This window comes from Parus major, chromosome 1 (genome assembly GCF_001522545.3).
Source record: "Parus major isolate Abel chromosome 1, Parus_major1.1, whole genome shotgun sequence".
NCBI classification, from domain to species: Eukaryota; Metazoa; Chordata; class Aves; order Passeriformes; family Paridae; genus Parus; species Parus major.
Window position 1 is genome coordinate 105,577,253 of NC_031768.1, and position 15,631 is coordinate 105,592,883.

The window sequence follows — 15,631 nt, forward strand, 5'->3', positions numbered from 1 at the left end:
GTATAGTCAAGGTGCCAGACTAGCTTTAAATAAGCTCACTCAGGTTCCAGAAGTAATCTAGCCATGACAGCAGGGAGGTCAATTTGGGAAAGCTGTCTGGGTGCTGGAAAGAGCTGAACCTAAGCTAACATTTTGACCTCTCCGTGTAGCAAGTACTTTCAAGGACAAAGAAATTTCATTAAAAAAAAAAAGCTTCAAAGGGATGGAAAATAAACCAGGTAGGCAGTAATCATTGTCCTCTTCCCAGCTGTGTCATGCATTTTAGTTCAAATTCAGAATTGTCTGTATATTTTGAAAATCTTTAATTAAATTCACACAGCGGTTGTGATCAGTATGTCAGATTGCCATGACTGACTCATGAGACCAATCCAAATTACCTTCCTCATCCCAAGTCTTAAAACAAAGTTATCACCTGAGAATCTTTCACTACTGCAACAGCTCCAACTTAAAACCAGAAGCCGTCTTTGAGTGTTATTTCAGAAACAGGCCACCAGAGAGCTGAAATTTAAAACCAGATGTTACCTTCCTTGTGCAAGGTGGCTGAAGGAAAGCAAATCACGGCTATTTCAGTCTGTAAATTGGAAACAAATTTAAAAATTGAAGGCTAAAACTCTAACATGTTTAACTTCCAATTCTGAATCAGCACAATGCCCAGTCCTGATTTCAGAGGCAGATAAAATCCAGCTCCCACTCATGAGCAAAGATGCACTTAATAGAAGTGGCAAAAAGTGATAATGGAAACTGATGAACAGAAGTGGTCATGGGCACCACATCCTTCAAAAACATGATGCTTCTTTATTTGTTTTACAGGTCAAACAAGCAAAGAGGTCTAAGTGTGCAGCAAATTTCTACAGTTAACCTGTCCCAGACATTTTAAGTAACATACACTCAAAGAAAATGCACTTACATATGAAGTATCCTCAAAAAGCACAAGTGATCAGCTCTGAGCCAAGTCAGTGTCATGACCTGCAGCGAGTCTTAGTGAATATAACAAAGTTTATTTTCTGAAACTGTATTACACATGAACAGAACATGGAAATTTTCATCTCTATTTTCAAGTGCCAGATGGATGCAAGAACTGGAAATTGTTTAATCTTACTTTGAGTACTGCATGTGAGTGCAGTCCTGAAGGGCATAGCTGATCCATTTTGCAAAGACAGAAAGGAAAAAGCAACCCTACAAGCATCCTTTTTTTTCTTACCATAAACCACCTTTTAATTTTCATATTTTCATATATTAAAAGTCTAACCTTGATGGTCACCAGAATGTCTAAATGAAGTAGGCTCAAAGCCTCAGTCATTTATGATCTGATTTAAAAACCAAGTTCTAACTAACATAATGAAATTTTACCTTTAGGGTAATATTGGGCAGAGAATTAAAAAGAAAAAACAAACAACCCAAACCAAAAAAAAAACAAACACAAAGAAAAAGAAACACCCAAAATGCAATTAAAGCAATGTCTAAACATGGGAACATGCAGCAAATGGCTAATCAGATGTGCTTCCCAGCACTTTTAAGGGTTCTTTTATCTTTGTGGTAGCCTGCAACAATGCCTTGAGCAAAATACATTTATAAAGGATAGGTGTTTCTTTGTTTTTATGTAGCAATGGAAAGGGGACTGACTGGCTTAATAGTAGCTGTTACTAATAATAATAATAATAATAATAATAATAATAATAATAATAATAATAATAATAATAATAATAATAATAATAATAATAGAATATTTGATTATATTTCAACCATTCATATACAATAATTACTGCAAGGAAAAAGGTTTAATATGTATTAAAAATAGAAAGTCACCATGACTCACAGCACCTACAGCCTTAAGTATAAGGCTAAATTAATCAATTGACTCCTCTGAATATGGGCCACATACAAGTTTTCTTCTGGGTCAAAAATAATATGTTGAGATTATTAAACCTTTACTATTAGAGAAAAGTAAAGGAGTTTCATGAACAGTTATAAAATGCATTAAAAATGGGTGGAATGCAGAAGATGCAGCAATAATTAGTTGTACAATGCTGTACTGATAATACCATCACAGTATAAACACTTGTATAAACTTGGAATAGAGTTATTTTCAATCTAAATCAACAGTTAGGGTTGAGAAATGAGCTTAAAATAAGACTTGCTTCTTCCACCAATTTCACTTTGATTTAAAATTCAGATTAGCTAAAAGGGAATACTTTCCTGTTTCATTTATGCAAAAATAAGGTGGCAGACTGACAAAAGGATATTTTTTTCTGCATATGCAGATACAGGTGCATATAAATCACCCTTTGTCAGGGCAGGAATTCTGCAAATATGTTCGACACTTATTAAAATATCTAATAAAGCATCTCTAGACACTCTATTTCACAGCACTGAAAATAAATTAGCAAGTGCAGATATGTCTGCTGTAACCCCTTGAGTAGTCATAAGTGAAAACACCCTTGTAAATTGTTACATTCTTTTACTGATATGACTGAAATTAGTTTTATAATTGATGTTAAAGACATGAAATTGCTTTGAAGCATTAACAGATTGATCATCTAAATAAATATTAGAATCAAGAGAGACTGTGTCATTTTGTGCTCTACTTTTCTAACTGAAAATTATTCTCAGGATAATTGAAAAATTATGTAAAGAAACATTTATTCTTGTTAATTTTAAGATGGGTAGAACAACTTGTTGGGAAAATTCTATTTATATTATCTCCAAAGACAGAGCATTTATGCCAGTGTTTCCATATGAAACACAGTCTTTACAGAAGAATTTAAGCAAATGTATTATTCTTAGATTCTAGTGTGGAAATGCCTGTACAGTAACCTTGCTATCAAATTGGGAGTGTCACAGAGCTATGTAAACTAGGAAAGCTTTGCAACCCAAGTTTATAATGCATATGAATATGCATTATAAAGGTATGCAAAACCTGATTATGCCATTTTCATAACTGGAATGGTTTTTTTTCCCCAGGAGGCTAACAGCTTCAGGAAAAACTATTCATGATACACATAACCAATTTACCAAAAAATTTACCAATAAAATCTTCAGATTCTGTGTTACACATTTACAAAATCTTTAGCTGTGGCCAACCAAGTCCATATAGAAAACTGATTATGTCCTCATTATATATAATAAATCTTTTGATATCCCCATGATTGTGATTAATTTTTTTTTTATCTTAAAATATATCTTAGAGGGAAGTCTTCCCAAATCCTGATTTTGAGATCAGCTTTGGTGAATGCTCTGTCAGTGCATCCAAAACAAGTAGAATATCAGCATATTTTGAGGAAAATCACAGGCATCAGCTTCTCAAGGGGAAAAAAAAAAGGAATAAATGTCTCTGAAATTACATCTTTGAATAGTAAGAGAAAAAAAAAGACAAACAAAGCAAAGTCTTCCTTCTTACACACACTGAATAGCTTAGAAAGGCACCCACCTACAGGCACAATGACAGCAGCTGTAGCATCTCACCTCTATCAGTCATAATCTAGAACAGTGCCACTTTCTATTAACCAAGCAATAGGGGAACTAAAATTACTTCTACTGCTCTACTCAAGTCACTCCGGTTGCTCCAGTGCATTTTGATGACTTAATTAGGAAGACGGTGCAGCACATGTGGTTTTCCAGCCAGGTTCATCACAAAGGCCACATCATCAAAGCACAAGAGTTGTGTCTTCTACAGCTAGATTAAAAATAGGGATTTCTTCATTAAGTGTCTTGCAGCTGACTGTGCCTCTTGGTTTGTCTCCATCTATTCAGACAATTAAATAAAGCGTCATGCTTTATTTATTTCTTTTTAAAGGCTAATAAAGAAGCCGTGAATTGAAGTACAGCTGGCAATCTTTTTATTTATTAAGACCTCAGTGTACACAGTGACAATCTCTGGAAGGCAAGGCACGTGCTGGGATTTTTTTTCTCCCTTTTTAATATAGGTCCTCTTTGTGGCACAACATTTCTTTTAATAGGAATTAGAAACCTTTGTCATCCTCTCAAACACGGATAGGAATCAGAAAAAAACCAAAAAAACAACAAATCATAAAAAGCCCAAAACAATTAAAAAACCCCCACAAAACTAAACCTACCATCCAACAGGGAAAACCTAAGTTCACACACACAAAAAAAGCCCCCAAATGTGAAATCTGAGTACACAAATCTGAATACTTTGAAAAAGAGGGGTAAAAATGACAAAACTGTAAAAATTAGCTGGCATATAATTGAGTCAAAACATTTAAAATTTGGTCCAATACTCCAAATTAATAAAAAAAGAGTGATTTGCTTTTACTTTTATCAGCAGGGATGGATGACTAAAAAAATTATACAATTGTTATGTAGGTATATTAACTGAAAATATTATATGAGATTTACTGCACGCTTTTCATTTCCTGATAACAAGACATTATTATCTCTTGTGTTATTAAGTAATCTCATTTGTGTAGCCACAATGGAAATTATGCATGGCAATCTCATACCATGGAAACACCATAATATTTCCTTGCCAACAGATATATTGTATCATGAGGTAGTGGGATCTAGCATTAGTCCATGAATATTAGGACATTTTAAAAATATTCTACAAGGGAGAATATTGCTCTGCACGTCAAAGAAATGCTCCATGAGGCAAGATGACTTTGCAGTTTTAAGAGTTACTAACTGATAATTGTATGTCATGATGCATATTTACAAAGGCATATGCACATGCATACAAAAAAATCCGTGGTGAGATGAGATGATGTCAGGTGGTAGCTCTTTCTGCAAGAGGTTTAAGGATGGTCTATGCACTTTGCAGCGATAGGAGAGATGGAAGAGGCCAATGTGAACACAAACATGGTCTTTACCAGAGCAGAGATAGCAGTTTCTCTTAACTCCTTATCTTTCTCTTTATTCACTCAGCCTAAATAAAACCCTTTCTTTGGAGGGTCTAGCCAAAATGTGTGGGGTGTTTGATTTAGGTTTTAGTTTGGTTTACTTTTTTCTGTTCTGAACTGACAACAATTTTCTGTCTGTTTCAAATTAATTGGATGTGTATGATAGAAGCACATCTTTCTACATGTTCCTTGACCCCAGGAAGGCCTAAACTGTCAATCTACTCTCCCTGAATTTGACCTTGACTTCCACAACCTACAAACTTGGTGGCACTTACAAGTGGAAGCAATGCATTAAATCATCACTTCTTGCTTCACATCGCTTACAGATGCATTTGTCACTGTTACATTAAATTAGGATCACAAAAATGTAATTTATGGCCAAGAGTGACATTTCATAAAGCCTGTGAAAACAAAATTACCAGGGAACGTGCACCAAAACACAGTATTTCTTGCCACTCAGTCAGTCAACAGAACAGATCCTCCATGATTATGCTCTCTACAGCAGAAGTTATGTGATGGAAAGTGAAAAGCATGACAAGATGGTTGGTTGATGAGTTGGTGAGCTGGATTTGAGCTGGCACTGTGCCCTTGACCTAGGGAAGGCTACCAACATAGTGGGATGCTTTAGTGGGAACACAGCCAGCAGTGCAAGGGGTGATGGGCACCCTCCTGTTGTCATTCATGAGAGCACATGGAAAGAAAAGAAAAGAAAGAGTACATCCAGTGCAGAGTAAATCCATGTGCCTTCCAACCTAAGGAGTTCCCTGATTCCATGAGTGTTCCTACATCTGAGCTATTCACTTCCATTCATATCTATATATGTATGTATTGAATAAAAATAGATATATGTTATCTTCATTTGGGCTCAGATTCAAGGACAGAAATGGAAATTCCATGGAATTTGAGGACTTATTGTTAAAAATCTGACTCTTTTAAATCGTATCCTTCCTCTTTCAGAGTTAACATTACTCTGAGATTTTCAGCCCTGATAAAGCTGCACCTTCTCAGGTACAAAGTTTTTGTTTGGATAATTTTTGCTTCTGTCCTTTGCCTTATTTTCCCTGTGACCTAAAAATCAAGCTTTGGAGGGCTTACTGGCTCATCTCATAATAGTTACCAACATCACTTTACTTTCAAATAATACAAATTTATAACAAAACCCACAATGTCCTGCCACTTTTTTTTTTTTTTTATTTTTAATATGAGCTTCGCTGTTGGATCACTTGCTCAGAAAAGGTGAAAACTATCCTCAAATACCTCCCAAATGAAAGAATTTAAATCCATTTCCACCACTCTTCAAGAAGTGCCAATATCACTTCATTTTCTTAGCTCAATGATTCTTCACTCTTCCCTTAGATCTTCATCACCAGGTGCTTTCATGAAATTCAAGAATTCAATTCTCTGACTCTCTGCCTATGCCAAAGCATAGCCAATAGATAAATTATGGGTTGGCTGAATTTGGCTGAACATTCCCTTTTTTAAACACTATTCTCAGAAAAAGACCTGCATAACCACAAAAGTAGTTAAATTCTTCATCTGAGCAATTTGATACCTTGTTCAGTCATTGATAGATTTATTTGGAGTATTTGACTGAAAATCCATTCAGGCACTTAAAAAGTACAGAAGAATGCCTGAATGCACGTTACAAGACTGGTTTTCTTTATGAAGCAGCAAATTAAGATTTTCCCGTGCTAGGAAACTTTTTTTCAATATACCTTCACAAGTTTCAGAGAAACTAGAAGAATGTGTAATTTCTTGTCAAAATGTATCAATCAGACATACAAATCCTAACTACCATATTCTGAGAACAAGTTCAGTAATGTTACAAGTAGGTCAAAAATACAAATCTTGTTTTCTCTAGCCAGATGACAAAGTTTGAGAACTAAAAAGTTAATTATGATTAAAAATAAAAATGATACCAAACAATTTAGTTACTTATGTTACTGAATTATGATTGACTTGACAAAAGATCTAATGATAAAATATTCAGATTCCAGAACAATTACCTCTTTTTCACTGCCTCTAAGATGCTATAATAAGCAATCTGAATTTATGGGAGTTTCATAATGAACAACTGTTTCCTGTTAAAAACAGGCAAACAAGTTAGAATGGCGAATTTATTTCCTGAAGTGTTTCAGTAATAAGACAGGAAGTATTAGGAAAGAAGAAACTTAAAATATTACTTTCTGCCCCAGGAAAAGTCAAATCCTGATCTGATGCTCTTCAGTAAGCTTCTATGACTGCCAAAGAGAATTGTTTATGTTTTTCACACTCCCATGGATAATTTCTCAAATTTATGTTTCATAATGTATGTTTTATGTCTCTTATGCTATGTTACATATCTGCATCTCTTGAAACCTATTTTCTGGAGAACAAATGCACAGTAATTGTAAATCACAGAGTTCTAGAAACTCTGTCAAAAATTTCTCAAAAACCTGGGTTCAAACAAGGTATTTTTCTTATCTTCCTCTCCTAAGAACTACGGAGAATTCTCTTGCAAAAATCTATTATAATCTATCAGGAGCATGCAAAATTTCTCTTTGTTTGTTTTCATCATTGCTGACAAATTTGTCATGTTTTTACAGGTCTTTCTTTGTGCAGGTATGTCTGTGAAGCTCAAGGATTAATGACATACAAAACAAGTGGCATCTACTCCAGTTCCAATGGAGAGATCTTCCACAACACACACTGTTAAAGAATCAGCTTCCATACCCAGCCAAATTCAGCCAGAATGTTCCTGTTGTCTTTATTAGCAGCCCAAAAATTGGTAAGCTTGCAGTTATTGATGTTGAAAAGAAAAATCAGTTTAAATTATTAACATCTTTTGCTGTATGTCAGATGTATAGTTCTGTTTTGTTTTTTTTGTTGTTGTTTTTTGACAATCTAGGAGCTGGTAACTTTAAAATACTTTAAAGACTTAACTGAAAACACAGAGCTCAAAACATGCATCTAAATATAATATGGCATCAGTTAATGCTGTGTTTTCTTAGATCAGTGCACTTTAAAATCAGCTATCAAGTTTTCCAGCTTTTAAATATGCAGAGCAACCGGCAAGGAAGAAAAAAATCACATCTTTCCCAGATAGTGTTCAATCCCTGATTAAATAAAGATGTGCCAAGGCAGAGATACTTCATGCCTCAGGAGACAGCCATAGTGGAATTGTGAGTGTATTTTATATGTGAATTAGAGGTAAGATGTAATGACATGAGATGAAAGGCTCAGCCATGGTTTTAATAAAGGGGGGAGACAGTGCTTCCCTGTGGACCCCATATGCAAAAGAGTGAGACTCAACAAGAATATATGAAAAGATTCAGCAAAAACTACAACAAATGTTTCAACATTATAAGGCTACTATTAAAATTCATCACATTTTACTGAAGCTGAGTATTCCAGATCTGAGGGTGAACTCTAACACATTTCTGATAACTTTAATTTCATATGACAAACTATGTCGTCAGTAAGGATGAAATAATTACAATTTTTAGGTAAGACAGAATTGGAGAGTTTGAAACCATAACATTTCATTTTTTTAAAATGTTTCTAATAACATAATCTAAAAATAATTCCATTTAATTTGTTATTTTAAGAACATATTTTTAATTGCAATAAAATATCACAATTTAGTAGAACTATGTTGGCAGACATTTTAGCTGCTTAGTGCTTTTAGCAATCCTCAGGAAAAGCTATAGCCCATTTCTCTATTGATTTTTTAAATTATTTTTTTTATGGCTACAACCAATTTCTAAAGAACCAGTATTTCATTTTCTCTCATTAAATTAAGGAAAAATTTCGAGATTTTTCACAGCTCTCTCTCTTTCTGTACATTGGAAAAAAAAATAAATTAAGAGAGACATGCCTTTGTAAGGAATAGACATGAAAAGAGCAAAATGAATGGGATGAACTGCTTAAAGGAAAAAAAAGTAATCCTCCTTTATTTGATCTTTTGTGATAATCACACTCCTGGCACCCTGCCAGCAAGGCTCAGCATGCTGATGTCTGGCCAAGTACAGTAATCTCTTGGTTCAAGTCTGAGGTCTGTGATGAAAATTACAAAGCAGGGACAAAAATCAAAATGCCACCTGTGATTTTATTCTGAAGCTAATTTGATGGAAAAAGCAATACAATGAAAACAGTCTTTTTAGTAAAGACTACAAACCTATGACTAAATTGAAACCAGTGCAAGTGGATGGAGGTAGCGATCATGCAAATACATTTGGATCTGCAGGCATTCCTTTTAAAATGAGCAGTAGATGTCTTTGTGACAGGTAAATTGCTTTGAGATTATGTTTGAAGTTTGAGGTCAAACTTTTAAAATGATAATTTTAACTTACATCTTTCTTTATTCTGAAGTCTTTCTTAGTTTGAAACCAACAAAACCAGGAAATAAAAAAAAACAAACCCCAAAACCAATTTATTTCCTTATTTTATTTTCTGTGAACCACCATTCTATACAGGTGAACAAATCCTTGAGGAAATCTTTTTCCTTTTTTTTTCACTGAGTAGTCTATATTTGAGCTAGCTGCCCAGAGATATGGGGAAGAGAATTGTATAGCCACAAAATTCTGCATTCACAATGTATTCAAATCAGAAATTCAGAGAGTAAAGTCTTCTTAATTATTATTCAGATTGAAAGCAGAAAAAGCAAGCAGTAAAACCAGCATGTTCCTTTTCTTTCTATATAGTTATTGTGTTTTCCTGAAAGGTTATACCTCATTAGCGGAACTGATCAAAATTTGTTAAGATTTTTCTTTATAAAAATTGAAAATTTTTTCGGAATTACTTGGAAGTTGCTTTTAGAGATTTATCCCTAAACAAGAACCCAGTACAACAAAATATTTTATTTCCTTTGTGTTACTAGAACAAAAATCCACTATTTGCTGAAGTGCTACAGGTTCCCTATTTTACCATCACCTTCTTTATAAAGTTAGGACAGTATCTTACCATTTTTATCCACACAACTCCTTCTCTGCACTAAGAGATATGAATTATATCATTATAATTATTATATTATATTAATATAAGAATTACCATATGCAAGCACCAGGACAATCCCTGATCTCTGGGACTCACTGAAACACTGCATTCCAGCATTCCCCAGTTGCTATTTTGCTCTTTCTTCAGGAAGGTTCTCTATAGATTTCCAATTCTCTTTGATATTCAAGTCTGTTTCCGCACTCTATATCTTCCCCCCACCGACTGTGTTAATCAAAGGAATGCTTTAATAGTCACCTTAACCTCCTCTCATATTTTTATACCACTCCTTCTCTATATTTTCTTTTGAAGTTAAAAAAAACCCCAATCATTGCAGCACAGACAATACAATTAAATTACCAAATTCTGCCTGTTTCTCATGCAGATATGCTCACAAACTTCTCAACTCCACACATACACACGTTTTAACACCCAGAGAGAACTTCAGGTACATTCATGCACACCCTCACATGGACAGCAAAAAAACCCATGAACATTTATGTTTAAATAAAAGGTACCTACCTGGAATGAGCTGACCCAGTAACTGATGGCATCTGGAAAGGCTGAATACAGCTACCACAGCCAGAAAAGGATAATGTTTCCATTTCATGATGTGTCCCTGCTTGCATTACACCAGCTCGGCTGTGCTGTCAATGTCACCTGCAATACACCGTGGAAATAAAACCAGAAGAATTAATGGCAAATTGAGGTGCTTCCAAATATTTTTGTCTAGAGTAATTTTATGAAGAATGCTGGTTTCAATACAGCTTTAGCTATTAAAACAATGTTAAATTATCTAACAGTTAGGCAGCTGAAAACCACAACCAGAATATTAGCTATCCTTGCAGAGCAGACAACCACAAACCAGATGTTTTAAAGGGAGACATGAGGATCCCCATAGAGCACATATGTGTTTTAAAGAGCTGCATGTTGTTTGGTTAAGTTATTAAAGAAATTGCCCACTTCAACAAGATAATTAAGTAAATGTTTAATCCATCTCAGTGCAAGGAAATACTTAAGCCCTTATGTAAGTTTCAAACACTGCTAAGGTTATTCAACTTACTATGAAAGCATGGTAAAAACTTCACTTTAGTCTTCTTATGAAATTATGTTTTGCTGAAGGAGGATTACAGATAATTTTACCCAGTAATAACTTGAACAGTTAAGAAAATTTTCTGGTGAGTTTCTATGTTCTAAAGGGCAGAAAACTTCCATCTGTTTGACAGGAAAATGGAATCCTGTGAAGTAAGACAATATTTTGAATTTAGAAAGAAATCAGAAATTTTTAACCAATATATGACTTTTAGACACACCTTTCTGACCACCACATCCGTAGATTAAAAAGCATTTGCAGCTCTTCTGGTGCTTAAAACTCATCTCTGCTCATCCTATTCATTTGTTTATTCTTCACCTATGTCAGTGCTCGGTACAGACTTATCCAGAATGGAATTGTTGGGGTTTGAAGAGCCCCCTGAAGATCATCCAGTCCAATCCCCTGGCAAAGGAGGGTTACCTGGAGCAGGTTACACGGGAATATATCCAAGTGGGTTTGGAATGTCCCCAGAGAGGGAGACCCCATGGCCTCCCTGGGCCTCAGGCCTTGTTTTCAACCTATTCCTGATGCCTTTCCCCTAAAGCTTTCTAAAATACATATGGTGTTTTTCTGATTATTTCAGTAGATTTCTAAAAGCAGTAAGATGCTTTTTAGATAATTAAATACATGCAATCTGAAATTGGATTTATTATTTTGTTTTGGCTGGTTTACTTTTGGGGGAGGTTCTTTGTTTAGTTTTTCTTAAAAGGCCTTTCCCCCAGTACAAACACAAATGCATGTGAATGTAACATTCCATATATTTCATAGTATCTGGGGCTCATGTCAAGGTCTTGATGGTGAAAACAGACACTGTTTTAAGTGTCTGTCAAGTTATGAGATGTGCCAAATTGCCTGACCCTAACCAACAATTAGAGACCACCAAGCAACTGTAAATCCCATGTACGCTGACACATCAAAATCTACTCCAGCAATAAATAATTATGTTAGACTTTGATAACTCTACAACTACACTTCTTATTTCATTCTCCTTGTCCTCCTTGTAGTTAGTGTATACTCAGAGATGACCAGTTTGGATGATGAATCCTGTATTATCTACATGCCAGCAGACATAATTATAATAGTGAAGGAAATTACAGTGACACAGTCACTTGCTCAATCTGTTGGGATGGAGGAGCTTCATCTGTAAACCTAATACATATTTAATGAATACAGATTGAAGAGTTGCATGACTACTGGGAGCATTCAGTGCCACCTGACACTTTTAGATGTTCAAAAATGCATAAATAAGTTTAATATTAACAAATTCAATCTCCTACACATGTTGCATTTTAAATTTTCTTTTTGTGTTGTACCTGTGCCTCTACTATCTTAGCAACTAGAAATAATAGTAACCCATTTCCTATTACAATTACCTGTATCCTAGAAAATATTTTACTTTTTTTTTTCTCATTTCAACCACAATGCACACAAAAACTCCAGGTTCCTTCCATTCTCATTCTTTTAATTTCCCCTATCACTCATATGGTTGCTCTTCTGTTGCAAAGAGCTTGACAGCTCTTAATGGCAGAATTAACAGCAATTAATGGCCAAGGTGTTACATGCTGCTCTAAATGCTGTTCATGGTATGACACCACGGCTGAAATGAGGATTTGCAGGCTCAGACCCTTAGAGTATCCATCTCTTTCTCTGTACAGTAATATAGGTTTGCTCTGTAAACTATTTACTACTTTGGTTCTCCCATTGTTTCTTCACCTTTACTTTCTGCTGTAAACACAAGACTGAATGTTGTTTCTAACACAAAGCTGAGGCGGCAGCCCTTAGGTTTTGCTTCCTCAGACAAAACCAGAAAGAAAAAAACACTTTCACTTCAATATTTACTTTGTCATTATAATGTGAGGTAAAGGAACACTGAGGTGAAAGAGGAGGAGAGAGCAGGTATCCATACTGCAGCCCATGGAGGGCCCCAGGTGAATGTTTCCTGGAGAAAGCTGCAGACCATGCAGGAGCAGGTTTATCCTGAATGATTACAACCCATGGGAACTAACTACTCTGGAGCAGAGAGAAAGTATGAGGAGGAAGAAGGAGAGGCACAGAGAGGCTCTTATGGACTGACCATAATCTCCACTTCCCCATCCCCCTGCACCACTCCAGGGAATGGTGGGGTAGCAGAGGTAGAAGAATTGAGGATGAAGAGATGGAGTTGAGCCTAGGAAAAACAAGAATGGTGGGACAGGAATAGTTTTAATTTTTGTCTTTTTTCTTACCATCCAACTCTATTTTAATCAAAAATAAATTCTGATCTTTAGCCAAGGTCAACTGACCCCAACTGTAAAGTTGCAGAGAAGAGATGAATCCCAGGAACAAACCTGATGGCACTCACCTTCTCTGTGAAGGTATGTCATGCATGGCTCCAACATCTTGTCCATCCATACCTCTCTCTTGCATTTACCTAACTGGTGGACTATGACTTCTTTTTAATCTGTGTGTGTGACAGGGCTCCACAGGAAGCTCTGACCATGAGTACTTGGCTGTTTAGTTAAAAGCTTTTCCACCCTCTAACTCTGCTTGTAGGCTTATGTTTGAAATATTGTATTTCATTCTAAAACCTGAAATTATTTCAGTGTCATTACAAAATTGTTCTTACAGAAAATTTCAGCAAAGACAGCTTTCATGAAGCCAAATAATTTTAATACATAAATAATGGTTTTTAATCTACAGTTTAAAAACAAATCCTGTAGGTATTCCTTGAAAACAATCTTGAATAGGAGGCTAATTCTCTTTATTTGAGGTACAGAGCTTCTGAAAGAGTAATCCTGATCATTGAAAAGATAAAGTAGAAAGAGTTGTCATCAGAATGGTTTTCAGATAGAAGCTGAGTCCAGCAAAAGAGAAACAAGATCTTTCTTTTCATCATCTACTGCCACAGTGCCACAATTCTTGCACTACACAACAATGGAAGAAACACCCAGAAATGTACTGCAGCCAAAGGGACCCAGATGCAATTCTCTGCAATCATTTTTTCAGTGTCTGACCTATAAAACTAAAACTGCAGAATAAGGACTGGCACTAATTAGATGCTGCCCTTGACAGGAGAAATATGCACTCAGCACAGACACTTCTGGCCTGAGACCTCACCTCACTCTGTATCAAATGGCCACAGACCTTCACCAGAATGTGCAAGAAATGATTCAGATCCAAGGCCTTGTCCAGAGTGCACAATGAAGATAAACACTGGCTTCTCTATGACATTATAATCATTAAAGAATCAATGGCAAATTAAACTGCACAAGCCCAGAGGGGAAAGATGTAGCATGGTAAATGCAGGGAAATGGTCCAATCAATTATTTTCTTCCACTTCCAAAGTCTAGTGCTATTTATCACTACAGCCAGTGCAGAAGCAAAGACACAGACAAGATCAAACTTGTCTTTATTTTCATGTCTTTAGGGGTTTTGGAGTTTTTTTTCAAAAATTTGATGACTACTGAAGCTTCTCTTGGGTAACCAGCTTCCTAAGACTAGATTTTGACTGGGTCTTGAGTAGAAAGAATGGACACAAAAGTCAGGTAATTAAGATTTTAATTTGTAAAAATAACTTCTCTTTATGAAATATATGCACTTTGGCAAATATTGTGCTAAAGAAGATTGCTTATCTACAGAATGAAACAGAATTTTGATTTGCTGCATACCCAGCCATTTAGGAGTGGACTAGCAAGATTTTACAAAAAGTAGAAAAAAAAATAATATTCCTTTTGAAGCAAGGTTAACTATTTTTGGAAGTGGGATTTTTTTAAAGCTTGTCATGCACTGTTAGGCCTGCTGGTAGTGGATGATCCTTCCCATACTTTCAATCCCCATCCCTATTAGTCAGACACTCAGTTATTTGGTCATCTCTGTTTAGACTGACACTACTTCTGAACTTACTCTCCTGTGCCTTACCATCAGTACAGTTATAGATCACTAAAATTAAGAACTTTCCTCTACTATTTTAAACATCCTGTCTGTGTTAAAATAAATTTATTTAAAGTTCCAGAAGGAAGCTCTGCCCTATATTTTCTCAACTGTGTCCATTTAGGAGCAAAAATGACAGGGAGTTGATGAACTAGGGTAAAAATCTGGTTAGCTTCTTTTTTGCTATAAAGTAAATCTACTCTACCAACATCAAAGCAGCTCAAAAATATAAATCTATTTAAACCAGAGTAGTTATCAGTATAACACATCTATGGATGTGGACTGTCATCCTTTCAGTGACAGTTTCAGCAGCCATTCATGAAGCTCACCTTATTTAATCTTTTAGTACTCCCAGACATTTGCTTTCTTAGAACCGATTGTTAACAATTGTTTTTAACAGTTATGAGGCAAGATTTGCACTTTATTTACTTTAAGCTGTGGTTTGCTTGCTTTTTTAATGCAATGAGAAACCCAAGAGTAAAATATTTATTGTTATTATTAATATCAATGTATTAGCTCAATTTACATTTCTAAGCTGGCAGGTGACAAACTTCTATATAAAACAGTCTTACTCAGATTATGACTTGATTTCTGTATGGTATTTTTACTGCCTAATCAGTACCATAAGAATAGTGCCTCTACTATAATTAAAATTAAAAAGAAGCTGTGTCCATGCTTGTCCCCTTGTACTTTAGCTCAGTCTGAGGCCTCAGATATATGAAAAAAGAAACAGTTTTTCTGCCACCAGTCTTAGTCTCATGTACAATTTCTCTACTAGAAGCTCTGCTAACCTCTAATGTTT

At 35.3% G+C, this 15,631-nt stretch overlaps 1 protein-coding gene across 4 annotated transcripts in view; it reads right to left on the bottom strand.

Annotated features, from left to right (window-relative positions):
• ROBO1 (roundabout guidance receptor 1) overlaps positions 1-15,631 on the bottom strand; it is a 690,100-nt gene that overhangs the window by 587,804 nt on the left and 86,665 nt on the right. For all 4 annotated transcript variants that reach the window (XM_015640442.3, XM_019007725.2, XM_015640439.3 and 1 more), the window contains exon 2: positions 10,350-10,487. In XM_015640442.3, coding sequence (XP_015495928.1) covers positions 10,350-10,437 — 88 coding nt within the window. In that variant the 5' untranslated portion in view covers positions 10,438-10,487. The remainder of the gene's footprint in view (positions 1-10,349; positions 10,488-15,631) is intronic.